Source organism: Macrotis lagotis, chromosome X (assembly GCF_037893015.1).
Source record: "Macrotis lagotis isolate mMagLag1 chromosome X, bilby.v1.9.chrom.fasta, whole genome shotgun sequence".
Taxonomy (NCBI): domain Eukaryota; kingdom Metazoa; phylum Chordata; class Mammalia; order Peramelemorphia; family Peramelidae; genus Macrotis; species Macrotis lagotis.
This window is the reverse complement of record NC_133666.1, coordinates 485,601,101-485,628,481: the sequence shown is the minus strand read 5'-3', so window position 1 is coordinate 485,628,481 and position 27,381 is coordinate 485,601,101. Positions and strand designations below refer to the sequence as shown.

At 33.3% G+C, this 27,381-nt stretch overlaps 1 protein-coding gene across 1 annotated transcript in view; it reads left to right on the top strand.

Annotated features, from left to right (window-relative positions):
* Window positions 1–27,381, top strand: part of RTTN (rotatin) — a 290,369-nt gene that overhangs the window by 81,629 nt on the left and 181,359 nt on the right. The window contains exons 19-25 of the mRNA XM_074202085.1: window positions 3,069–3,168; window positions 5,237–5,325; window positions 5,671–5,788; window positions 8,740–8,836; window positions 12,861–12,929; window positions 21,960–22,148; window positions 22,718–22,957. Coding sequence (XP_074058186.1) covers window positions 3,069–3,168; window positions 5,237–5,325; window positions 5,671–5,788; window positions 8,740–8,836; window positions 12,861–12,929; window positions 21,960–22,148; window positions 22,718–22,957 — 902 coding nt within the window. The remainder of the gene's footprint in view (window positions 1–3,068; window positions 3,169–5,236; window positions 5,326–5,670; window positions 5,789–8,739; window positions 8,837–12,860; window positions 12,930–21,959; window positions 22,149–22,717; window positions 22,958–27,381) is intronic.

Here is a 27,381-nt window from a genome sequence, read left to right as displayed (position 1 = left end):
GTGGAGTTAACTGGTAGGTACAGTGGATAGAGCACTGACCCTGGAGCCTGGAGGACCTGAGTTCAAATCCGGCCTCAGTTACTTAATAATTACCTAGCTGTTTGACCTCGGGCAAGTCACCTTTGCTTGGCAAAAACCAGAAATAAATTTTAAAAAGAGAGAGAGAGAGAGAGAGAGAGAGAGAGAGAGAGAGAGAGAGAGAGAGAGAGAGAGAATAGGACATAGACAAGAAGTTTTATGGAGCTAGAAACAATATTTGAGAACTGATGTAAATTGTTATGAATTAGAGTAAAGAGTTGAGCATGACAGTGATTTTTGTGAAACTTTGTGACCAGAAAGATGAAAATGCCCTTGATAATTATAGATAAGTTTGGAAGAGGGAGGAAAATGTGATATGTCTAATATTTTGTACATGTAGGTTTGAGATATTTTTAGGATATCCAATTTGTCATATCAAAGTAAGCAGTTAGTGAGAGTCCTCGAGCTTAAGTGAGAGACTTGAAATGTATATCTCTTTTTCTTTTTCTTTTTCTGTGCATATACTTATACATGTATATATACATATGTATTTTTATATATCTTATGTATATATGAAAAATGTTCATATGCATATGTACATATATTTACATATATACTATATGTTTATATTTATATATGCACATACAATACATAACTGAATCATCTGTCTAGAGATGATATTAAACTTACTGGATATCAAGAGATTACCAAATGGGAGAGTATAGAGAAGAGAACCCAGAACAGAGCCTTGATGTATAGTCATAGTTAACATACAGTGGGTGTGACATAATTCATATATGATGATAGAAGAGTAATCAGATAGGAAAAGAATTAGAAGAAGAGAGCATCAAACTTAGAGGAATCCATATTCAGGAAGAGAGAGTGGTCAACAGTGTCTAATGCTGAAAAAGTCAAGAATGATGAGAATTGAAAAGACTCAATTTAATTTGTAGAAGCACCATTGTAAGTGACCTTCTTAAAAACTTTAACTGAAATGGGAGGCAAAAATCTAAGTCTATAGCTAAAGAGGAATGGTGGAATCTAGGGATATATTTTTATTAAGGATGAGGAAAATTTGAATGATTTTGTAGGTGGTAAAAACAATAGAGAAAACCTGAAGGTTATGGGTGAGGAGAATGATAGTGAATAATCTGTTGTAGTAGACAGGAGAATCATAAGAAAATGCCCTTGGTTAGGAGAAAAGTCACCTCTTCCTTGGAGACTGGAATAAATGAGGTAATTTGTGGCAGATAATATCAAGGTATGTTAAGCTATGAGAAATCACTCAATCTCCTTTAACTTAAGAGAGGGATAGCAGTAATTTTATTAGCTCTAACACGGGACCATTTTGAGAAAGCACTGTTATAATATGAGTAATATCTAGAGGCTTTTAAAAACTTCTTTTTAAAATGTTATAGTTTTTTATACCCTTTTCCCCCATATATTCATATTTCCCCCTGTATTAAGACTCCTTTCACCTCTGAGATCCATCCTTTTTACAAAAATTTTTTTAAAGAGGAAATGAATTAACAAACCAATCAAAATATTTAAAATATCTGATAATATCTGCAAAATTTCATAACATTGATCTCTGTCACTGAAGAGGAAGGGGACCAAGGGCCCTTTTTAGAGCCAAACTTATTATTTATAATTTTACAATATTCAGTTACAATTTATTATTGACCTTATCACTTACATTGTTATAGTCATTATGTATATTGTTTTCATATCTTTGATTCACTTTGCAACACTTCATATAAGTTTTTCTGTGCTTCATCATATTTATTGTTATAGCAAAAATGATATTCCATTGTGTTCATGTTCTTCAATTTCTTTAACTTTTCTCTAGTTGATGGATTTCTGCTTTAATTCCAATTACTTGCTACCACAGAAAGTGCTACTAGAAATACTTTGTGTTTATGGAAAATGATTTTTTATTATTATGCTTAAAAATCTATGTTATACCACTAGTGCTGGTAGGGGTTGTAACTATTACTAGAATAGCAACTTTATACTCTCACCTTTGTATTGAAAATCAGAGAATGTATTGACATCTTCCTTAATATATCCTTTTGGACTTCTTTATAAGGACATAGGTAGTTAAAATAAATCCTCACTAAAATTATGTAACCCTCAAAATCCTAATAAATTACACTTAACTAGAGTTTTCTGCATTCAAAGATGCAGTTAGAAATATCTGTAAATTCAGCTATTATAGTTCGCTTTCAATTTAGAATAAGGAGGGCACCTTAGAGAAAGTTTTACAAGTTTGGTCTTTGTCTCCCATTTTTGTAAGTCCTTAAGGAATTCTATGTCCTCCTATCCTTTAAACCCATTCTTTCTACAAAGAGTTTGGAAAAATATGATGTTATTCTTTTATCCACGCTAAGATATTCTATAGATAAACACAGTCTAATCTTGGAAAGAGTAGTAAAAATGAACAGTTCATGATTTCTCTGGCCTAGGTTTCCTTCAGTTATCTTGAGGTACAAGTCAGGGCTGGATGTTCTGCATTCCTATTGTCATTTTGCCTCTAGAATGTAGCATGTATGACACAATGTATATTACTTTTATTAATAAGGTTATCACTATAACTTGCATTTTTAAGATGAAATTTAAAAAGTGATTAGTAGGATTTTTAGTAAATATTGCTCAAAGTATCTTTTAGCCAATCTAAAATGCAGAAGTACAACTTTTGTTTTGGATCAAAAAGATATAATTGTGGCCAATGAGTTGACATAGTTTAAAAATGCAATAGATGTTTAATTTTTTTTAAGTTTTTATGCAAGGCAATAGGGTTAAGTGGCTTGCCCAACCACACAGCTAGGTAATTATTAAGTGTCTGAGGCTGGATTTGAACTCAGGTACTCCTGACTCCAGGGCCAGTGCTCTATCCACTGCACCACCTAGCCACCTCCAAATGTTTTCTAATAATGTGCAGTCATGAAATTGAGTGACTCAAGAAAAATGTAGATCTTAAAAATAATTTGCAGAGCAATTAATAAATTTGTATTTTAGAATTTTGTGTGTAAAAAAATTTTTGTTCTTAGGTGGAGGCTGTTGAAAAATTATATGAAGTCTTTACTTCAGATGTTGTTGAGTTATCTTTGAAGAAGTCGGCATTAGAGCAATTAGCTGTAATTTTTCAAGGTAATTAAATCTTGGGGATGATAATTCTTGAAATTCTGATAGGTTAGTTTTATATTGCTGTTGTCTGGAATAGTATTCTTTATGCTTCTAAAAATCATTTAATTATTTTTTTTCCTTCTAAAATTGTAGTCCATTTTGATACTAGACTGTGTTGTGTCAACTTGTCTGCTACACATGTGATTTTCATTTTGCCATGTGCTATGTGAAGAATCAAATCATCTATTTCTAAATAGAATTAGATAACAAGTATAGTAATTGATATGAGACATTTTTATGAACTGATTTTGAAACAGCTAGTAAGATATTTTTTTCTTTAGCTTAGTTTAAATATTATGATTATGTAATCTTATATTCTATTCCTTCATTTTGACCATTATTAATTATTTTGCATTTATATTACTCTTAACCTCTAGAGAATATTTATTCAGAGCTGTAAAAAGTTGTTGTCAGTGTTTCTGATGAAGTTTCTAATCCCCAGTTTGCTTCCTGCAAATAAAGAGAATTATGACATTCTGAAGCTGGATCTGTTCATTTGTATTATATCTAGAGCTGTGAGGGATCTCAGAGGCCAGCTGCTCCAACCCTGGCACTTTACAGATGAGGAAACTGAGGTTCAGGACAGTTAAATTAATTGACTATGGTCACTCAAGTAGTAAGCATCAGAGGTAGAATTTGAATTCAGGCCTTCTGGCTCCAGAACCAATGCTTTTTTCCACTATATTTTCCTTAGTCAATGCTTGTTAATGCTTCATCAAAGTACTAGAACATTTTGTCAGTAAAAACTAAGATAATATTGCCAGCATAAGAGATCTATAGAAAATGAAAATTCTTCTTCAGCTTGCAAAATACACTATCTAAAAGCAATTAAAATGTTTAGCCTTAGTAATTAGCCATGATATTATATAACTATTTTAATCATATCTGTCTTAATATTCAAAGTATAATATTCAAGAGTCAGTTATCTAATTGTTGAATTTTACAGACTTTTTAATTTTGTTTTTCCTCTGTGGTATGGGAGAAGTGTTTGGAGGTAGGGGAAGGTCTAGAATATTCTTGGGAGGTATATACAGCTCAGTATTAAACAATCCATGAAAAACTTGATTTTGAATGTTAAGAGATAAATGGAAATTATGACCCTTGTTTATAAATCATTTACATAATGTGTTCTTTACCTGAAGTCTATGAACTTATTCTTTTAAATATTTTACAGTTGCACTTCAAAATAATTGGTTTCATTTATAATCTTAGATATTTATGTATTGAAAAACATTGTTCTGAGAAGGGATCTGTAGACTGTCAGAAAGAGGAACAAAATGATAAAGAGCCCTTTATGTAAACATATTACAAAATCTGGAACCCATCTTAATTCTTGAGTTAGAACCCATACGTTTCAGTTGCACTTTTGCAATTTAAGGTAATTTTTGGTTAGTTTTTTAATACCAAAGAAGCCAGAAATTAGAAGACATAGCTAACTGTCATTTTGTGAAATTAATTGATACTGGGTCATTAAATAACAATATAAAAGCATATATTTTTTTGCATCAGTCATATCTTTATTAGCAATTATATTTTAAATAGTAATTGAAGATAAGTTAAAATAAAAGATTTCTAGGAAAAGCAAGAAAGAGTGTAGAGAGCACTGTGAAATAGATCAATTGAATAATATTCCCATGTATAGATGAAATAGATAACAAAAGTATATATTGGAAAAGTGATAGATCTGAGATTTGATTCTTTTCTCTGAAAAGCATAGTTAATTTATGATGATAGAAATATTTGAAGTTTAAATAAGAACTTAGCAGTTCTATATGAAGGTTATTTTAAGGTTAGATATTAAAGTTTTATCTTAATTTTTAGATAACTATAAAGTGTGTTTTCTTATTATTTACTAGCCTTAAATAAGCACAGAATATTTAAAAGAGGAATTTAACTTTTATTTTTTTTGAAAAACCTTTAGAACATTAAGGTAAAATGAATACTTAATGAAAATAAATTCTGAAATAAATCGTATTTTAGATTTTCTGTCATTTTTATAGCTTGTTGAATTTTTATAATTTTCCTTTTATAGATATCAAAATGCATAATGTGGTGAAGAAGATGGATTTAATTGAGAATATATTTTTTGTTTTAAATAAATGTGTAAGAAAAGATGGTGAGGTAAGTTCCCTCTACCATATCTCTAAATTTTGTTTTTCCCCTTTTTCCAAAATCTCAAGCCATGCAAACACAATAAATTGGATTATTTTTAGATAGTGTTTATTTTATTAATCAGATTTACTACTAAATTCAATGGAATGTGCTCCATCATTTATCTTTGAATCTGAAAGAAAACCTATATAAAAATCAATAAATAATTTTATTGGCCTCATTTTTAAAAAATAATTCTTAAATAAAATTTATTTACATTTCTCTTACTCTTATTTTGATGAAAAAACCTATATTGTGTAATACTGAAATAGTTAACTGAAATTAAAATTTTTCTTCTTTTTTATTCTTGTCTAGGAAATGGAATGTATGATATTACCATGCCTTACAATCTTAAGAAAACTTCTGACTGCTGATTCAGTCAAGCGTTTGTCTCTTTCACAGGAGTCTTCTGTTTTGTTCCTATTATTCAGAGGTAATTAAAAACTCTTATCAATAATGTAATGTCACTAATTGGTTAGAGATTTATTTATTTTATGTTTAAAAACTGTTTTCCTTTTTTGCATATACCTGCGTGCATTTACATGTATACCCTAACTTTCATCAATAATACCCATAAATACTTATTGATTAACACATATTAAAAAAGAAAAAAAATGTTAAAAATCTGGTATGTTCTAGGGCAATTTTAAACTTCTAATAATGAAAACTGATTTTCTAAAAAGCCTTATGAGACATCAGTAGCATTTTAGAAATGGCATATTGTACTTCATGTATTTTTTTTCTTTTAATCCCATCATTATATTGAGTATTTTTAATTTGTTGACCTTGATCTATTAAAAGCTGTGACCCCTGAGAATGCTTTATACCCCTTGTACATGCACCATTTGGTGTCTTGACATTAAAGTAGAGTCCATGCATATAAAGAATTACTACTTCAACTGATGTTAGGGCAGTCTCTTCTCTAATCCCCATTCATTGTTTGTTTTATTTCTGTCATCAGATCCCTATCCTCTTGTGGCTTCTTATTTCTTTAGACAAGTATCAATATCACATATCACAACCTGTAAAATTGGGTGCTTGTATGCCTTTCAGAATCATCAGTGGATATGAATTTAATCTTTATAAAGAACTTGACAAATCTTGTAACTTCTGCTTTTCTAATTTAATATATCATAAGGAGGAAATCTTTACAGTGACTGAATATTCAGCTTGATATCTTTAACTGGCAATTTACTTGCCTCATGAGTCTTCATTTTATAATTTTCTTCCCCCCCCTACAATATATTCTATTTCCTCCTCAACCAAGCAAGAGATATTAGTTCTTATGTTTTGTGCATTTAGGGATAACAGACTTAGATTTTTCTAAATATTTTTGCTAAAAGTAAATCATTCCTTGCAAATAATTTGTTGGCTCTGAAACTATATAGGTTAATGAAAATTGAGACAATTTTAGTAATCCTTTATACAGTGCTGATTACATTAGATATTGCAGAATGATTACATTACTGTCTATTTACAGTAGTATAGATCTTAGAGTTTATGTTTTATTCTTAGCTCATTTATAACTGATTTCCTTTATGGCTTGGTTAATTTCTTTTAAATACTGGGTTTATGGACCTTTACTAATTTGGATGTTTAGGTTGATCTTAGTTGCTTTTTATGTGGCCTAAAATTTCTCTATTTACTTAGTGGTTCTTGTTGCTGAAATAATTTATAGTATAAGACTAGGTTCAGATTCAACTAGTAGATAAGTAGGAAAACCAAAAAATCTAATCAACTCTCCAGACTTTTGGGGGTCTAGACATTGCTTTGTATTTTTTGGACTTTGAGATACAAATTATAGGATCAAAGATTTAGAGCTAAAAAAGAGCCTTTCAGGATATTTAGGCCAACCCTCTAATTTTACAGATGAGGAAACTGAGACCTAGAGACATGAAGTGACTTGCCCAGCATTACAGAGGGAGTAAGTAGTAGAATTAGTGTTTTTAACTGTTGGCCTTATAATTTCAAATAGTGTATTTTTCTCTTAGCTTGGAAAAACTAATTGATGTCTTTTTCATTTTGAAGCTTCCTCTCTTCCCTAACCACATATTCCCAGTTGTTGATTTTATGACAGTGACACCTATTTACTTTTCTTGGTTTTTTTTGCCTCTGTCTGGTTATCAGTGGGAGGCAGCTAGGTGGTACAGTGGATAGATAGCTTGATGGACCTGGAGTCAAGAAGACTCATCTTTGTGAGTTCAAATCTGGGCAAATCCTTTAATCCTGTCTGCCTTAATTTCTTAATCTGTAAAATGAACTGGATGAGGAAATGACAAGCCATTTTAGTATCTCTGCCAATAAAAGTTCTAATGGGATCAGAGAGGGTTAGATGTTCCTGAACAACAAACTGATTATCAGTAAAATTAGATTGGAGTGCTGCCACTGTTAAACTCTGCTTCATTTCCATTTGATGTAGAAAAAAGATATAGCAGAGCTATACTGTGATTGGTGAATATGTGAAACTACCTTCCACAGATCTTTTGGTCAAGGTGTTTACCATATTGCCAGCAAAATGTGAAGTGTGTGTGTGTGTGTGTGTGTGTGTGTGTGTGTGTGTGTGTGTGTGTGTGTATTCATTCAGTGAGAAGATTAGGCAATATTTCAGAGAAGAAAATTGAGAATTTAATTGATTTGCCACAATCCTGATACATAAGTAATTACATGTAATTCAAAAGTGAAGTTAATTGTTCTTATTTTCCTAGAACTACTTTGTCACTTGCTATTATTGTGATCTTGGGCATATCACTTAACTTTTCAGGGTCTTAATTTTCTTCTCTATAAAATAAGAGGGTTGAACTGAATGACCTTTAAGGTACCCTCCCATCTTTTAGGCTTTTTCTGTGCCTGTAGGATTCATTTGACAAGCATTCAGTGAGTAGCTGCTATAGTAGACCTTGGGGATACAAATATAAAAATGAAACAATCATAGCAAGAAGGTAGTTAAGAAAATTTTTTTTAAAAATACAAGCCAATCGTCTATTTTGTGTTTTGGTGGTAGAGAGTGTGCAGACATCTAGGGAGGAGAAAGTTCTTTTATTGGGGTTGGTTCCTGACTTGAACCTTGGAAAGAGTTAAGGATTCCAAGGAGTGCAAATGAGAAAGGAGAATGTTCCCAGATCAAGAATACCTGTAGAAAGGCAAAGAAACAGAAGATGAAAATGACATAGATATGGAATACCACGTAGGCTAGTTTGATTTGTCAAATTAAGCTCAGATTTTTTTTCATTGCACTTTTCCTGAAATTTAAAAATCGATCAGATTTGTAAAACTTTTGTAGTATGTATCTTCTTTTCAGATTTAAAGATCTGTAAGTATTTGTAAAGAATTCTATTGAAACTAAAAATATCTGATAGAAAATCATTTTTCATTTTGACTTCTCAGTTGCCTTGATATTCCAAAAAGAGTCTGCCATTGTGACTGAAGTGGCAGCATTATTCTGTCTTCTTTTGTTTGATGAAGTATCAAGAATGGACATATGGTATGTTTTAAAAACTTATCACCAATTACTAACCTGTGATTTCTTCAGCAACTTTTTTGTAACAAAAATGTCAATATTTATGACTTAAGCAGTTCATATCTATAGGGTTAGTCTTTATACACACAGTTGGCTGTGATTTTTGTTTCACTTCAGAAACTCTGGAAGGCTTTACTTCACCTTAATTTTCTCCTCTCTTGTCACAGTTTCCAAAATTCCCTTCATTATTTAGTTCCCATAATTCCATCATTAGTTCCTATCACTGAGTTAGTTTCTAGTAGATCCCAGATTAATATGTGTGTTATTAGACAGAGGTGGTACAGTGGATAGAGTGCCAGAACTGGAGTCATGAAAACTCATTTTCCTGAGTTTGACTCTGACCTCAGATATTTACTAGTTGTGTGACCCTGGGCAAGTTACTTAATCCTTTTTGCCCCAGTTTCCTCATCTGTAAAATGAACTGACAGAAGAAATGAGAAATAACTCTTGTATCTTTGCCAAGAAATATAACTCTAAATGGAGTTATAAAAATGTGGTCACAAATGAATAGCATTAGTACCTGCAAACATATTATATTTTAATTTATCATATATTAAGAGAACAAGACTCAAGGAGCAGGGCATGAATTAGCATTACTTAATATTACTGTACTTTATATGATCACATTTTCGAGAGCTAATTCAAATATAGGAATTTGTGAGACAAATATCGAGAATATGTTCAAATCACTATCATTACTTAAAAAGACTTGTGCTGTTCATTTGAATGGCAAAATCTCATTTACTTGGATTTCCATATTGCTAAAAATTATAAGAGAATTTTACTTAACTGAATTTTTACAGATGGTATATTTTTGAGACATCTGTAATTTTATCAGTCCAGTGGAATTCTCTACTTCCTGATGTCTATCACTAGCTCATTAAAATATTATCTAGTTCATTGGGAAGTTATGTTTTGCTAGAGTCAAACTTCTAGTATGTGTCCAAAGGACTTATGCTAAGCTTTAATGATCTGAAGGCTAATCCTATCTTTTGTGGCACTATATTTACATGTTAATTGAATTCAGTTGAATTAAACAGAATTACATTGACCTAATTGTCTGTCTGAAGATCTAATTCTCCCACTGGCTAGTCTTTTGATAATGGGCAAGTCATTTAATCACCCTTAGCTTAAGTTTAAGAATGGTGCTAACACTATGTATTTTCCAGTACTATTTTGAAGGAGAAGATTTACAAACTGTTTAGCATATACAGATATTATTTTGTAAGTCTTAATTTTTATGATGGAATAATACATAATCCATCTAAGGTAGCTTTTTAGGTAGTTTAATTTACCATAAAGTTTTTACTTAATGCGTTCCTTATAAGAACAACAGATAAATATATTTTTCATAAACACTGAGGAGGAAATAGAGTAGGACCATGTAAGCAGTAGTAGTTCCCCCTGTATGGAGAATTAGAACAGGTTTTGAGTGGGTAAACATTAGCACCAAGAAGCATACTTTAAAGATTAAAGTATGCATTTCCTAATTGAATGCTTGACCCACGATATTATAATTTATTTTGAGATTAGTTTGCAAGTGTCAAAATTATTGTGTTGACCTGTGCTTTGTATGATTAGTCTTGAAATTAAATCATAGAAGGTTAGAGTTGGAAGGAACTCCAGAGATTATTTAATCCAAATCTTCCATTTCATAGATGAAGAAACTGAGGTCCAGAGTTAAATGACTTGCCCAAAGTCACTCATTTAATTTTTAGTAGTGCTAAGATACTAAAAAATTCTTCTTCTGACTCCTTGAGAAATACTCTAAAATCCTCTAAAAGTCAAGGAAAGTTCAGATTCAGGTCTGCCTCATATTCCCTCCCCTACCTAGTATTTTCCTTAGGTGTAAATCAGTAATCAATTGGATTTTTTTTTTATTTGAAGTTTTGTTTGGTCTTTTCATTGGCTTGATATTGCATGATTAGTCATTATCACCCATAAATTAACAACCTCCTTTCAGAACTTTCTCTTGAGATTGTTTAAAATAAAATTATTATGCTTTCTCTTCTTTCTTTAAATGTGTTTTTGTGAACAACAGTCTTAGGATAATAATTAATTAGCAGAATTAAGCTTTCATTGTTGTTTAGACCATATTTACTTGAAAATAGTAGATGCTCAATAAATATTTATTGAATGTTTTTGAATGTGCTGTTGTTAGTATTAAAGATTCTTGGCCAGATCAAGATCATGCTGGGAAATGCCTTAATTACTGTCAGGACACTAGGAGAGCACATTACTGTGTCTGATGAGTAATTAATTAGGCATTGGTAACCTGAAAGAACTCATTATCAAAACTATACCAATGAGTATTTATTGCTGCAAGACTGATCTCTAGCTATAATATTTTTAAAAAATGGTTAATTTTTAAGATTGATTTCTCACTTATAGTGTATAGTTTATATACTAGACAAGATCTAATCTGACCTGATGATCTCACTGGTACCAAAACTTCCTTTGCTGATACAGATCTTATTCTCTCTTTTATTATTATCAGTTTCAAAAACCACATCACCTTGCAATCAGTATGGAGATGTGCCTCTCCACAATTAACTGGCCTGGTCCTCAATCAAAAGACACATAATTCATCACTAAAACTAATCTCAAAATCTTAGTATATCTTAGTAAATCTCTCAGAATTTATACTGCATTGTTCTAGACTCAAGACATCCAAATACATCCAAATTCACCTTCACAATGTGATTAGTTGTCAGAGGAAGACTTTTAAAAAAATGATGCCTTTATTTTAATCCTTGTGTTGTTGAACAATATAAAGGGGTATTATTTAACTTGTACTATAGAGGGAAAAGGAAAAGGAAAGTGTGGCATCGTGGAAAGTGCATTCATTAGTCTAAGAGTAAAAAGATTTAAGTCCTTGACCTTGTTTTTTTTTTAATGAAAGATTTTATTTCTTTTGGGTTTTACAAATTTACCCCATTCTTGCTTCCCCCACCCCCACAGAAGGCAGTCTGTTAGTCTCTACATTGTTTCCGTGGTATGCATTGATCTAAGCTGAATGTGATGAGAGAGAAATAAAGAAGAAAAATAAAGTATAAGAGATAGCAAAATTACATATTAAGATAATGGTTTTTGTTCAAACTCCACAATTCTTTCCCTGCATACAGATGGTATTCTCCATAGCAGATACCCCAGAATTGTCCCTATTGCTGTTAGGGTGTACAATGTTTTTCTGGTTCTGCTCATCTTGCTCTGCATCAGTACATGCAAATCCTTCCATGCTTTCCTGAATTCACATCCCTCCTGGTTTCTTTTTTTTTTTTTTTTGGTTAATATGACTTTACTTATACATTACAAAAATATTCTTGTTTAAGAGTAAATAATACCCCCTCCCCCCAAAAAATATAGATTTAAAGAAGACTTAAGTCCTTGACCTTGATTTTTGTTTTCCTCACTAGAATGTGACCTGGGCAAATCACTTAGCATTTATGAACCATTGTTTACTTATCTGCAGGAAAAATGTACCTTGTCTGCTTCATAGGATTGTTGTGACAATTGTGATCATTTAAGTTAAGGTAGTTTTGAAAAAGAGTGCTTAAATCTAAGATAGTTGTAACAATAATAATATATTAATATTACTTCCTTTTCATTTACTAAAAGTAAGATTGATACATTTATTCATTACTCCTGGGCTTAGGTATTCCTTTTTTTAAAAAATTCTAAAGTTTTTGAAAAGTGTTTAATTTGATAGTAATGTTTTAATGCTAGAAGTAAATAAATTTAGTCAGCCAGTCATACCTGACTGACTATATTTTAACAGGCATTTACTACTTACACTTATTCTAGGGGAAACATAATTTGAGCTTGCCATGTCTAAGCCATATTCTAATGGGGCTCTATTTCTCTAAATTATAAAATATTCAGGTTGTTATCCTGAGACTATATATAACTTACGCTGATGAAGCATTGAAAAAATATTACAAAACAATATATTTAGCTTTTCCTTTTCCTTTTTTCCATTATGAAACAGGTCTGATAATGTATCTGGTAAATCATCTCCAACTTCAGTCTTTATCTTGCCAGTGTCAGTGATTAGGAGGTAAGAACTTCTTTTACTTTGATTTTTAAAAGTAAAACATGATTTCATTAGCAAAGATGGAATAGTAATTTTTCTTTTTAATTTTTTATATTGCTGAGTAATTTGTTGTGAAAGATCATTTTCAACTTCAAACGAAATTTTGTGGAGGAACTAGCACTAAATTTAGGCCTTGAAAAAGGGAAGACATTTCAAAGAATCACAAAATCTCAGAGGTAAAATGTAGCTCAGTAGACATCTAGTTCTGTCAATACTTGAAGAGGAACCCACTTTACAACATTACTAAGCAGCAGTCCTCTTACCTTTGCTTGAAGGCTCCTAAGGAAGGAGAGTCCAATAAGGAGGGAAGCAGCCCATTTTACTTTTGAATAGTAACTTTTAAGAAATTTTAAAAAAACATTGAGCCAGGGCAACTAGGTGGATAGAGCACTATCCCTGGAGTCAGAAGGACTTGAGTACAAATCTGGCCTCAGACACTTAATAATTGCCTAGCTGTGTGACCTTGGGTAAGTCACTTAACCCCATTGCCTTAAATAAAAACAATTAAAAAAATATTGAGCCAAAACCTACTTCTGTGGCTTCTATCCATTGATACTAGATCTGTCTTTTTGGATTCAAAGAGCAAGATTCATCTCTGTCTTCTATATGACAGACAGCCCTTCAAATACTTGGAGACAGCTATCATTTCTTCTCTTTTTCCTGACTAAACATATCCATTTCATTCAACTAATCTTAATGTAATATGATCTTTACCCTCCTTGTCATCCTCTCATGAATTCCCTTCATATTATTAATTTTCTTTGTAAAATGAAGGAGGGCATTCTAAGACTGGGGATTGGCTGAGGCCAACAGTATATTGACAATTTTCCAGGTTACCAAGCTTATAACCTTGAAATCATCTCTAACTTTTCACCTTAACTTCTTATGCACATTCATTTAATTTCAAATTATATTGAATTTTACTTTAGCAATGTCTCTCATGCCATTACCTTTCTGTCTGAAAATGGTTAGTGTTTTTCATCTTTGGTCCTCCATAATCATGGCTTGTCATTGCTTTGATCAGAGTTTTTTAGTCTCAAATTTTTTTTTGTCTTTACAATGCTGTGTTACTGTATGAATTGTTCACTTCATTCTGTGTTTTTTCCATATATGTCAAACAAGTTTTTTCGAAACAAGAAACATTATTTCTTGAAGCACAATATTTTTCATCACATTCACATACTGAAATTTATTCAGCTATTCTCCAAGTGGTGGACTTTTCCTTAATATCTAGTTCTTCAGAGGTCAAGGTAATCTTGCAGGGATTTAGAAAAAGAACACAATAATTTGGATTTTGCTTGTACAAAGTAACTTATAGGGAGATGAAATGTTTCTTGAAGGAATGAAGTAAATTCTTTGACTAATCATAATCTATTCTAGAGGATAAATGGTGGAAAAGGAAGGAAAGGAGGACCACTGAAAACCTAAAATTTAGGAAATAAGTAAGACAATTTTCCCATGTTGAGGGGAAACTGTACCCTACCTGGAGAAAGTGGTTTCTCTTTGTCTTAAGGAAGGATGATGTGGATTATGAGTGCTTTCTTTAGCTAGATTATCCAATTTTAGGAGGAAAAGAGCCCATTTGTGATTGTGATTGTTTTCTGGTGAAGGAAACCAGGTCAGTTGATTTTTGACCAGAGAAACGAAATGGAAAGATCTGATTTGGTTTTGTTTTGAATTTTGAGTATATATCCAGGATGTGTGTACTTGCTCAAGAGGATAATCAGGATAGTAAAGAGAATGAAATTCATGATATGCAGATTGGTTGAAGGAATATTTAGTTTAGAGATGAAAAGAATTAGAGATGAACTCAGTAGTTTTAAGTATGTAAAAGGCTAGCTATCCTGTACTTTAGGGATTAGATTTGGCTCTAAAGTGCAAAACTTGGAGTACTGATTGGAAATTGAAGAAAGGCAGATTTAGGCTTCTTTAGGGAAGATTTCCTAAGGAGGAAAATAAATACTTATTTTGTTCTCTAAGCATTAACATTCAAATGCATGCAAAAAAGAGAGAATCTCTGCCCTTAGGGAGGACCCTTAAGGAACAGAAAATTAGGAGCAGGAGGGGGTCCAGATTCAGTTTGGTAACCAAGAACTGGAAGGATTAAGAGGGGATTGGCTATTAGTTTGATTCATCTTACAAAATAGAGTGTTCAGGAGAAACCCACCAGTGGAAGAAGAGGTTGTGTCTTTCAAAGAGATGTTCTCGATTGAAAATGCTACGAGGTTGATTGGTTGTTCCAGGTTGATGAAGTTCCAGGCACTAAAGGAATTTCTGGAAGGAGGTAGCATGTTGTGAAAATCTGGGAGCCAGGAATAGATCTAGAAATCAGGAATAGGTCTGGAAGGGAAATGAAGGCTAACTTAGATTTCTCCATAAAATGGAGGCTTCAAGAAGATTTTATCAGTCAAATTTCTAAATTCTGAGGAGTCCAGAAGTGGAATGTGCTACCTTAAAAAAGTAATGGGTTCCTTCCCAGGAGAGAGTAGATGCCCACTGATAAGGGATATTTTAGAGGGAATTCCCATTTAGGTACATCAAAGAAGCAACATGTCTGAATTAAATATTATATGCCAACCAATTTGGGTTATACATTAGACAGATACAGGAGTTTCTATGATTGATATTTTATCATGGGAGATATGTATATATGTAGGTAGATAGAAAATAGGTAATTCGTTTCAGTAAACATAAGAACCTGTTATATGCCAGACACTGTACAAAGTGCCAGGGATATAAATAAGAAAAAAACAGTTAGGCCATTCCCTTAAGAACTTGCTCTCTAATGGGTGAAAACAGAAAGAGGATGACACCAAGAAGAATTTGGTGTGTGGTCATCATGTTCCCTCGAGTATAAATAAAAGATAAATTACCTTTTAATTTTGAAAAAAATACTTACGTTAAAAGGTAATTTTGATAGTGATAGGGTACTAGCAGCTTGGGGGATCAGGAGAGACTGTGTAATGTATAGTATTTGGTTTGAAGGAAGCTAGGAATTCTGAAAGGCAAAGTGAGGATTATATATTCTTGGCATGGGAGATCACATGTGCAAAAGCAACGAGTTGAATATTATACTTGGTTTTTCAGGAAGACTATTTGAGTTGACTGTTTCACTCGTTTTTTGGTAGGATCTATAGCTTTAAAGTCTGTATAGAGGCTTCATTTAACGTTCTTTTGGGAAAAGTTCTGGAGCTTTCTAGCTTTGCACCACCATCAGGGTTCCACCTGGAAGTCCTAGACTGTTGAGTTTATGAAGGGAATGATGCTTGGAAAGATAGGCTGAAATCAGGTTTTAAAGTCTTTTACTAATGATTCCCAGATACACAAACATAGATAGATATTTACATAAAACATTTATATTGGGCCACTGTGTACTAATCTGGGGATGCAAATAAAGGCTAGCAATAATTCCTACTTTTTTTTTTTAGATTTTTCAAGGAAATGGGGTTAAGTGGCTTGCTCAAGGCCACACAGCTAGGTAATTATTAAGTGTCTGAGGCCGGATTTGAACTCAGGTACTCCTGACTCCAAGGCCAGTGCTCTATTCACTGCACCACCTAGCCGCCCCAATAATTCCTACTTTCAAGGAGTTTGTTTTAATGGAGGAAGACAGAATTTAATGGAAATTAAGAAGCCACAGGGCCAATAGGAGTGGGTGGAATTGTGTATGGCAAGAAAGAAGGAAAGTCCAGAGTGTTGGGATTGAGTGAAATAAAGCATGACTGTGACCTGTTCTGAAAGAGTAGTTTTGGGAAGAGGTATCTCATTGTTGGCAAAGAAAAGGAGAAATAGGATATTTCTCCAAGCAGTAATGTCTCTCTTGAATCTAATCCACATTACAAATTCTCCTTGAGGAATTTTTAACTGTATACCAGGAATCTCAAACAACGTCTAAAACAAAGTTTATCTTTTTTCCCCCAAAGCAAACACTTCTTACTTTTCCTTGAGGGCACTCCCCCATCCTTCATCCTCAATTTCTTATTCTCTCATTCCCCTTATCTCATCTGTTGCCATATTTTGAAATATTTACTCCCACAACATCGGTTACATTCATCTCCCTCTATTCACACAACTTCTACCCTAGTTTTCAGGTTTTCATTAGCTTTTTTGGACTGGATTCTCTGGACTTTTACTCACTTTCTCAGCCGCAAATCTCTTTCTTTTTCACTTTATTCTTTCTACACCATTGCCAAAGTAATTTTCCTCAAGTGCCATTATGATCATTTCAAACCTCTAGTGATTTTTTTTTTTTTTTAGTTTTTGCAAGGCAATGTGGTTAAGTAGTGGCTTGCCCAAGGCCACACAGCTAGGTAATTATTAAGTGTCTGAGGCCAGATTTGAACTCAGGTACTCCTGACTCCAGGGCCGGTGCTCTATCCACTGTGCCACCTAGCTGCCCCTAGTGATTTCTCATTATCTCTGTAGTCAAATATAAACTTCTCTCCTTGACATTTACATCCCTTCACAACCTGGATCCAAGCTATATTTCCAGGCTCATATACACAATATATTATTACTCTTCATCTGGCACATGATGGTCCAGAAAAGCTTGCCTTCTTCTTCTTACCCCTTACAAGTCATTCTATCTTCCTTTTTACTAATTGTCATCATGCCTAGACTGTGCTAATAGGATCCTAGACCTTCTAGACCACCTGTTCATATATAACAGATATAGAAACAGGCCTAGAGAATTTGAAGTGATTTGCCCAGATTTTATAGGTTGTAAGTTTCAGAGATGGGATTGAAACAGGTCTTCCTGACTTCATTACAGTGCTTTTTTTCTTAACACTTAACTCTTCACATTCTGATTTCCAAACTCATTCATCTCAAACTGTTTTCTCCTAAATCACTCTTGTTAGCTAAATCTCTTTGTTTTTTTTCTTAATTCTCATCCTTTCTTTGGTTATTTTTTTTAATCTTCTTCACTAAACTGCTGACTTAGTTTTCATGTTTTTCCTGCATATCTCCCATTTCTTTTCCCAATTTTTCCTCTACCTCCTTTATTTGATACTCAAAATCTTTTTTGGGATCTTCCATAGCCTGAGACAACTTCTATTTTTTATTTTATTTTTTAGGCTTTTGCAAGGCAAATGGGGTTAAGTGGCTTGCCCAAGGCCACACAGCTAGGTAATTATTAAGTGTCTGAGACCAGATTTGAACCCAGGTACTCCTGACTCCAGGGCCGGTGCTTTATCCACTGCGCCACCTAGCCGCCCTTACAATTCCTATTTTTCTTGAAGGCTTTGGATATAGAAGCTTTGATTTTGCTATCGTCTGAGTGTGTATTTTGATCCTCCATGGGACCAAAGTAATTGTCTATGGTCACATTCTTTTTCTTGTGTTCTTTGGTAATTTCCCCAGAATATGACCTGACCTTTATGCCCTTATCCAAACTTTTGAGGGGGTTTTGCCCCTTTCCACCCCCAACCCCCCAGGAACATCAATTGCTTCGAGGTCTTATGAGAGTCTCTGACTGCTCTCCTCCTGACCTGTCCTCTGGTCTGTGGATGACCATGAGCACTCCCCCTGCCCTGGATGTGAGGAGGTTCCCTGTTCCACTATGTCAGTATGAGGCCTCAGACTGAGACCTGGATCTGAGTTTGGGCAAAGCAACAGAGTCCTGTCCCAGGGATAACAGAGAGACCTCTGCAGTCTTCCTGACCCCCTTACCATCTGTGGACTGAGTACCCTGGAAACAGTTGTTGCGTGACTTTACAGGTTTCTGGGCAGGACTGTGTAAGAGCTGTGCTGAGGCCTGTGCTGTCCTGGACTCTGTGGTTACTCAGGTGTGCAGTTTTCCTGATGACCTTCCAAGTTATTCTTGGTGATACTTGGGCTGAGAGTTCTGGTAACTGCCCTGATGCCACTGACTCAAGCACCCCCAAGAACCCAGGTGCCTCTCATCCTGTTCCTGAAAGAATGGAGCTGGTTCCCTCCTACCTTGCTGTGACCTTTTCTAACCCCAGTGGTACAGAAAGACCTTTCTCTTGGATCTTCCAAGTTGTCTTGGACTGGAAAATTGTTTCACTCAGTCTTTCTGTGGGTTCCACTACTCCAGAATTTGATTAGAGTTATAATATTTGGAGTGGTCTGGGGAAGAGTTTCTGGGAATTCCTGCCTCCACTCTGCCATGTTGGCTCTGCTAGCTTGTCTCTGCCCCCCAATTCTCATCCTTCTTGATCTCCCTGTAACATCTTAAACCTTCTGATTGCCCTCTTCTCCTTGAAATTGTCTTCTCTAGGTTTTTTTGACATGTCTCTTTCCTGGTTCTCTGCCTGTCTCTCCAAATGCACCTTTGCCATATCTAGTTTTAGCTTAAATGGGTGGCACAGTGAATAGAGTGCTAGACCTGAAGTCAGGAAGAACTCAGTACAGATGCAGCCTCAGGCACTTTCTAGCTACAGGATCCTGAACACATCATTTCACCCTTACTTGCCTTAGTTTTTCTCAGCTTCAGAATGAGGATGATAGCAAAATTTACTTCACAGGTTGTTGTGAGGATCATATGAGATATTTGTAAAACTCTTTAACACAGTACCTGGCACTTGGTAAGAGCTATATAAATATTTCTTGTCCCGTTTATTATTAAACAGAAGGGAATGTCCTATAGATATCTTAAATTTAGTGTTTAAAACTGAACTTAATCTGTTTCCTCCAAAATCATTCCCTCTTCCTCACCTCTCTGTTATAGTCAAGGTGGCTTCCATGTTCCTAATCATCCAGGCTCTCAACCTAGGTGTCACCTTTACTCTTCAATGACTTTCACTCTCCATATCCAATTTATTGTTAAATTCAGTTGTTTATAACTTCACATTATCTCTCAAATATATACTCTATTTTGGGGTAGCTAGGTGGTGCAGTGGATAGAACACTGGCCCTGGAGTCAACAGAACCTGAGTTTAAAGCTGACCTCAGACATTTAATTACCTAGCTGTGTGACCTTGGGCAAGTCACTTAACCCCATTGCCTTGCAAAGAAAAAAAAGAAAAAATATACTCCATTTTTGTTTGACACTACACACTTCATGTGTTTAACTATTCTTTCCCTTTCATTACTTGTCCACTCCTATGTGAGAATTGTACTTTCATATCCTAAGTTACTGCAGAATGGTTGTGATTGGATATAGTCTCTAAGTGGGCCAAAAACTTACTTTAAAAAATCTGAACTCTGGGAAATTGAAGGTGCTATCAGTGAAGTCATTTTAATTTGCTAATATATTTTTTCCTTTTTAGATCTTACTTTTTAGTTTTGATACTTCTGGTCAGCAGATCTGCCTGGTGGAGAAAATTGTCCTTGGGCTTTCTAGGAACCCAGGCTGAGAATTTCTCCAGCCGACTGATGTAGATCTGTTTTGAGCATATATATGGTAAAGATATAAGCCCAAAACTAACTTCTGTGAGATGACTTTCCAAATTTTTGTTATAGTTTCTGTCAAATAGACTTTTTAAATATAGATATACTTTCAACTTTATTTCTTGACATTGGGTTGCAATATGAATTCTCTTGTGCTTATAAGGTGCAATAAAAACATATAAATTAAAATTCACAGATGATTCTATAATTTCATTCTATACAGTTTTCATTCCAAATTCTGTGAAAATTTAAGAAATGGCAAAACTGCTTATCTTCTGATAAAAATATTAATGGAGAATGAAATAGTTTTAAAAAAAGGTGATAGGAATGAGATAAAAATAGAAGCTTGGGTAGTTTCCATATAAAATAATTAATTTTCAAAATTATTTACCCTCTAATTAATTTATATTAAAATTTTTTTCAAAAAAATTTTTTTCATTCATATGTATATATCTATTTCCAAGTTACAAAATTTCCTTCTACCCTCCCTTCTCCTCTCCCTCCCTTCAGCAGGGAACAGTCAAGTTAGCATTTTACATACATATTTTGATAAATATGTTTACAAATTAGTAATTTTTGTCATGAGGAATTAGGATTAAGTGAAAGAGATACATAAGAGATAATTTTTATAAAGTGTTCATCAGATTCGTAAAGGTGTTTTTTTTCTTGTGTGCTTTCCTAAGTAATTTATTGGATTATGTTGTGACTAAAAGACCAGTCTTAATTTAAAAAATTTTAGTTTCTCTGTAATAACAGTTTGCTGTACTATATACAGTATTGGTCTTTGAGTTAGGAAAACCTGTATTCCAATTCTGTCTCTTCTGATTCCTCTCTTTCCCTTGGACAAATTGCCTGCATTCCTTTTTTGCTGTGACAACTGTTAGGACTTCTCTAAATCCCAGAAAATTGCCCTCTGAAACTTGTGGTTGAATTTTCTATAGGGTACATCTCTTCTCTTGGAATTGTAGAGGCTCATAGTATAGGAATCACTTACACCACCTCCCAATTTTTGCATACATTACCAAATCTGTAATCTTAGAAGCTATTTATGTCCTTGAAAAAGAATCATCTTTAAAATAGTAAAATTAATTATCCTTTTACTTTTATTTGTATTGTGAGGTTGAATTACTAGGTGTTTAAAGTAATTTCTCCTAAAAGTCAGAAAATGTGCAAAAAATTAGAAAATGTGTCTGCTTGTTTCTGAGGTATGGTTTGGGAAGTAGATTAATAGCTCTTTATTTTTCAATAACATCAATTCACTGGATCAGAGATTTTGAATTGGGTTCAAATGTTAAAATTTTTAGAGCTTGTTTTTTTTTTAATGTACTTCTACTAACATGGTGTTGAGGAGTGTTTTGGGGTTGGATTGAAGTGACCAACCTTTTTATGGTGCGACAACCATAATGTTGATTTTTTTTTTTTGCAAGGCAGTGGGTTTAAGTGACTTGCCCAGGGTCACCCAACTTGATAATTATTAAGTGTCTGAGACCTGATTTGAACTCAGGTTCTCCTGATGCTAGGGTCAGTACTCTATCCACTATACTACCTAGGTACCCCCCCATAATGCTGATTTTTAAAAATGATGAAGGTTGAAGAAAATGGTGAAAAATGGATTAACTTTTATATATAAATTTTCTTTAGATATCATCTTCCGGTTCACATCCCTGGTCACCATGTTGTCAGCCCTTATTATGTGGTTTTGCCATTATCTGCTGATTGCTTGGCCTTGAAACCTGTGTCAAATATGCTGAGAATAGCTTGGAACTTGTCACGGTGCCATGGAATTGATAACTTGCTGAAAGAGATAAACTCTGAAAATGAAACCCAGGAGTAAGCTGTTATAATTTGTTTAAAAACAATTCATATTTTAGTGAATTAATTATCTTTTTCTTTCTAGGTTCTTCTACCATTTGGTTGAGTGTTTTCAATAGGAAGTCCTAGTTTTCACTTAATTTTAAAGCATTAGATATTCCTATTTATTTTAAAACTTGATTTTTATGTGTTATGGTCTTTCTGGAGTTCTAGCAAATCTAAATTTCACAGATTAACTAAAATTTAGGGATGCTGGTAAATATCTAGATCTCCTTAATAAATCTGAATAGTTTTTTTTTAAAAGCATTGTTCAATCAAAGAAATATCACTTCATTATGCTACTGTGAGAAAAAGCTAAGGTATATGATACACAAGTGATAGTGTACAGCCCTAAACTATGCACATAACTACTAATTTTTTTTTCCCCTCTGAGCTAGCCTATCAACTGAAGAAAATTAAGGTAACCTGAGGCTCATGATTACAGATGTTATATGTATAGTAAAATTAGAATTTTCTTTCTTGGTGTTGAGGAAAATGCTTTACCTGGTCTGTTATTAACTTTCTATATATACATTTTCTTTTTTCAGTGTTTTAGAATCACTGAAGTTATCCACAGAAGACATCCTTTCTCTAAAGATTACACACAGAGATAGTGGTTTAGAAGATTGTCGCTCTTCTATTATTCAAGCTGAAGGTCATGAAGGAGTCAAGGCTGCTCTCAGTAGAATGAGCTTATATCTTCTAAATGATAGACTTTCTTTCAAGGGTGTTGATGGTACTTGCGGTGTTGTCTTAAAGACTTCTGCTTGGCACCAAGAACTAAACAGGTTAGTTTAAAGTCAAGACTTCTAGTAATAAGACCTAACTGATTATTTCTGTGTTTAGCTTTGAATCTCAGGAAAAAATATCATGTGATCTCAGTGTAGATCTCATAAAGAGAATATTTTTCAGTTTTATTAAAAAAAATTCTACCTGTTCTTTTATATGCCACAAATAAATAAACAAACAAACAAACAAATAAATAAATAAATAAATGAAGAAAGCTGAAAATTAATGTTAAGCAGTGATAAACTAGAGATCCTAATGCAAACTGACTGGTAATTTGACCCTTTATAAAACAGTGAGATTTGATGTGCTAATATGATGATGTGACTAATATGGCTATGGAATACCTTATTCAGAGACTGTAGAATAGTTTAAGAGAAAGAGGAGGTTGTATACTAAGAAAATACTTTGTTGTTTGAGCTTCTTCTGTCTTTTTTAACTTGTTATGGTCACAATTGGGGTTTTTTGGTAAAGATTCTGAAGTAGCTTGCCAGTCTCTTCACCTTATTTTACAAATCTGAGGGAAACAAACTTGGGGTCACACAGCCAGTAAATGACCAAGGGCAGATTTGAACTCAGGAATATGAGTTTTCCTGACTCCAGCTTGGCACTCTTAAGCATTGTGCCACCTAGCTAACCTAGAAGAAGACATGATCATTAGCAAATCTGGCAACCAGAGGGTGCAAGGTTTGTGGAAAGCATTTAGGTTGCTGGAGCTGGAAACAGATGATCTTTTATTAGATACCACTATAGATCATCTAGAGAATAAAAGGAAATAAATGAGTCTGGAAAACAGATCATAAGCCAGGCATAGCAGAGATCAGAGACTTCAGTTTTAACTAACTGCAAGTGTTCTCTGCTCTGCTGCAGACCAGAGCAAATCCTTTTTTGATTTGCTTTAATGAAAATTTCATTTTTCAGAATGTGAAGGAAACCAACAAGGTAAATCTAATTTTCAACATCAGAGATGAAACTGGTTGCACTTGTGGAAAAGGGAACTTTGTGGAAAAGTGACCATTCAGCCTGTGGGATAAAAGAATGCTAAAAGTAATTGGACAAGTACTGTAAATTTTGGGATGATAGATTTCAGTGAGTTTTTTTGTTGAGGTATGAGGATGAATGGAGATGAGACAAATGGGGTTAAGTGACTTACACAACTAATAAGTGCAAAAAGTCTGAGGTAGCATTTGAACTCAAGTCCTCCTGACTCCATTCTGCCAGTAGCTGCCCTCTCATTGACTTTTTTTTTTTTTAGGTTTTTGCTAGGCAATGGGGTTAAGTGGCTTGCCCAAGGCCACAAGGGCTAGGTAATTATTTAGTGTCTGAGTACAGATTTGAACTCAGGTACTCTGGCTCCAGGACCAGTTTCTATCCACTGCGCCATCTAGTGGTCCGCTTTCAATGACTTTTGATGATGAAAGAGAGAGCTATAGCTTGGTGTCAGGATGACTTAGAACAATTAATGACTTTGTAATCTTGAACAAGCTGAAAACACTGATGTCCAAAACAGTTAAATGACATGCTCAAAATTATAGTAAGTGTAAGAGATGGATTTTTAGTTCTCCTACCACCAAATATAAAAAATTTTATCTTAATGTGAAAACTATTTTATACCACATTTTATCATATGTGCACGTGGAGTAAGATAAACATTATAAATAAAATAAATTAGTTTGCTCATCTTTACAATGATAGATAATAACAATGACTACTCCATAAGATTGTTGCCATCCTCTGAGGTTTTTGTAAAGTTCTTTGAAATAAATCCTAGTGCTATATGAAAGATAGCTATTATTATTATGACAAGATTGGAGTGACGTATTGGTCCACAGAGTGCTTTGGTATCTGTCAAAAAGTAAATGCAATCCTAGGATATTTTAGAAGAGATTATGTAACCTTGAAGCTGATGTTTTTATTGTTCTTTGTCTTGGTCATATTCTATCTACTATATTGAATTCATTTTGGGGTGTCTCATTTAAGGAAGTTTATCAGCACTCAGGAAAGTAACCAGAAAAGGGCACCTAAAGTGCCCTTAAGTTCATGAACTTGAACCTTATAAATATTGTTTCAGTGTACTGGGGAAGTTTATTCTTGAGAAGGAATGTTTTAGGTTCCTTCAAGTTTGAAGGACTAGTGTTTAGGATAGGGATTAGATTTGTTAGTCTGGCATAACATTGGCAGAAGTAGGAACCAAGAGGTAAATTTAGGTATGATGAAAGGAAGATTATAACTACAATTAGCACAATCTAAAACAGGAGTAGACTGAATCAGTGAACTTCAATAAAGATTTCTTAAAAAAATCTGAGTAACTACTTTTTAGGTAATTTTAGAGGCATTCTATTTTAGTTAAGTTTTGAATTAGATAGCTACTGTAGTTCCTTTCAACTTGAAATTTTGTAATTTTGTGATATTGTTGAATTTTTAAAAAAGTATATGGGGTACATGGAACCATATAAATAGGATGAGCAATTAGATAGTAATTGATAGGTCTGTTTCTTTTTAAGCCATTTCATAAATTTACTTCTAGAAAGAAAGTAGCTTGTTGCTTTTACCAGTTTAAATTTTATGGAAGGATTAGATGTGACATTCCCTTTTGATGGTTATAATTTTTTAATAAGTTGAACTGGTCGCTGATTTCTCTATTTAAAAAGTCTTGTAACTTTCAATGTTTAACTATCTGACTCTGCAATGAGAAAATGTGATTTTAAATAGTTTCTATTTTAAATTAAAAATTAAAAAGAGATTATGTTTGGATTTGGTTTTAGAGGACCTAAATTAAAATTCTACTTTTTTTTTTATTTACTTAGTCAAACCTCTTTACTTCTCTGGACAACAGTTTCCTCATCTGCTAGGTTAAATCTAAGGTTCATTTTCTCGAAATCAATGATCCTAAGCAATGAAATTTAAGAATATTAGTTTTTTTAAGAATTGAATTAAAATTTTTAATTAACAAGCATTTTCTCTCAATTACATTTTCTCCTTCCCCAGAGTACCTCCCCCACAAAACTCACCCCCCCCCCACATACCCTGGAGGGGGGAGAATGAGATAAAAAAATCTTATAAAAATATACATAGTCAAGCAAAACAAATTTTCACATTGACCATATCCAAAATATATATTTAATTCTTCAGTTTGAGTTCATCAATTATCTTTCTAGAAATGTGTTGCATGCTTCATCTTAAGTACTCTGAAATCATTGCTTATTGCACTGTGTTCTCGGGTCTTTGAAATTTTTTGTGTTTATAATGTTTGATATTTAGGTCACTCCCATTTAGACAAAATATATGTTGTAGAATGTTTTTCTAAACTTTCTGGTAATTCTTGTCTAATAGGAAGTTCTTCATGAAGTAATTCATGCTGTCAGGTTTCTCAAACACTTGAATTCAGTTGCTTCTGATTCTTCTTTCTCAAATCTTTTTACTTATTTACTTTTTTATTTTTTAACTCATACTAAATATATATATATGTATGTATGTATGTATGTATGTATGTATATATATTATATTAGTTTTTGCAAGGCAGTGGGGTTAAATGATTTGCCCAAGATCACAGAGCTAGGTAATTAAGAGTCTGAGGACAGATTTGAACTCAGGTTCTCTGACTCTAGGGCCAGTGCTGTATCCACTGCCTTACCTAGCTGCCCCCATGCCAAATAATTTTGATAGTTGCTTGAGTATGTAAGTGCTACTTCTTTTCTCTATCATATTTTTTTCATTTTTCAATTACCATTCTAGACTTTTTTTAATCTTTCTGGACATTTTTTCTTGCACATTATTTTTCATTTTGTTTAGCTTTACAAAGTAGTGCCTTGGTGGTTGAATTTGTTAAGACACTAAGTCTGTGAAATAATTTTGGTAGTATCGTTTTTCTTATACTGGTACTGCTCAGACATGTATGCTAAGTATCCATTTGCATTCTTTTTCTGTTTTCTTTTTTATTGTGAACTGAATAATCATCAACATATACAAATATTTTTAATATATAAAGAGCAAGAAATATGCCAAAGAAACTGTGAACTCTTTTTAAGACTCAACATTTCTCTTGTATGTCTTGACCTTCCTAATTTGAATATAAATTTCTTTCACACTGGAACTATTTTTGTTTTTTTATTTTTTCCCTTGTATCCCCAGTACTTAGTATAGCAACTGACACATTGTATGCAACTGACACATTGTATGCATTTACTGTATGTTTGTTTTTGAATGAGTAAACAGTATTTTTGGTGTATATTTAAATAGATATACATATGCATATTTTTATAAATAATTTAGCAGTGAAATAACAACATTGCTTAGTGTTGCCTTTTTTTACTTTTTTGGTTTTTCTTACATGCAGTTATATGAAATTAGCTAATATTGGCTCAACTAATAAATTTTTGGTATAAGCATTTGTGGGGAGATTAGCAAATGTTACAGTTCATTTTTT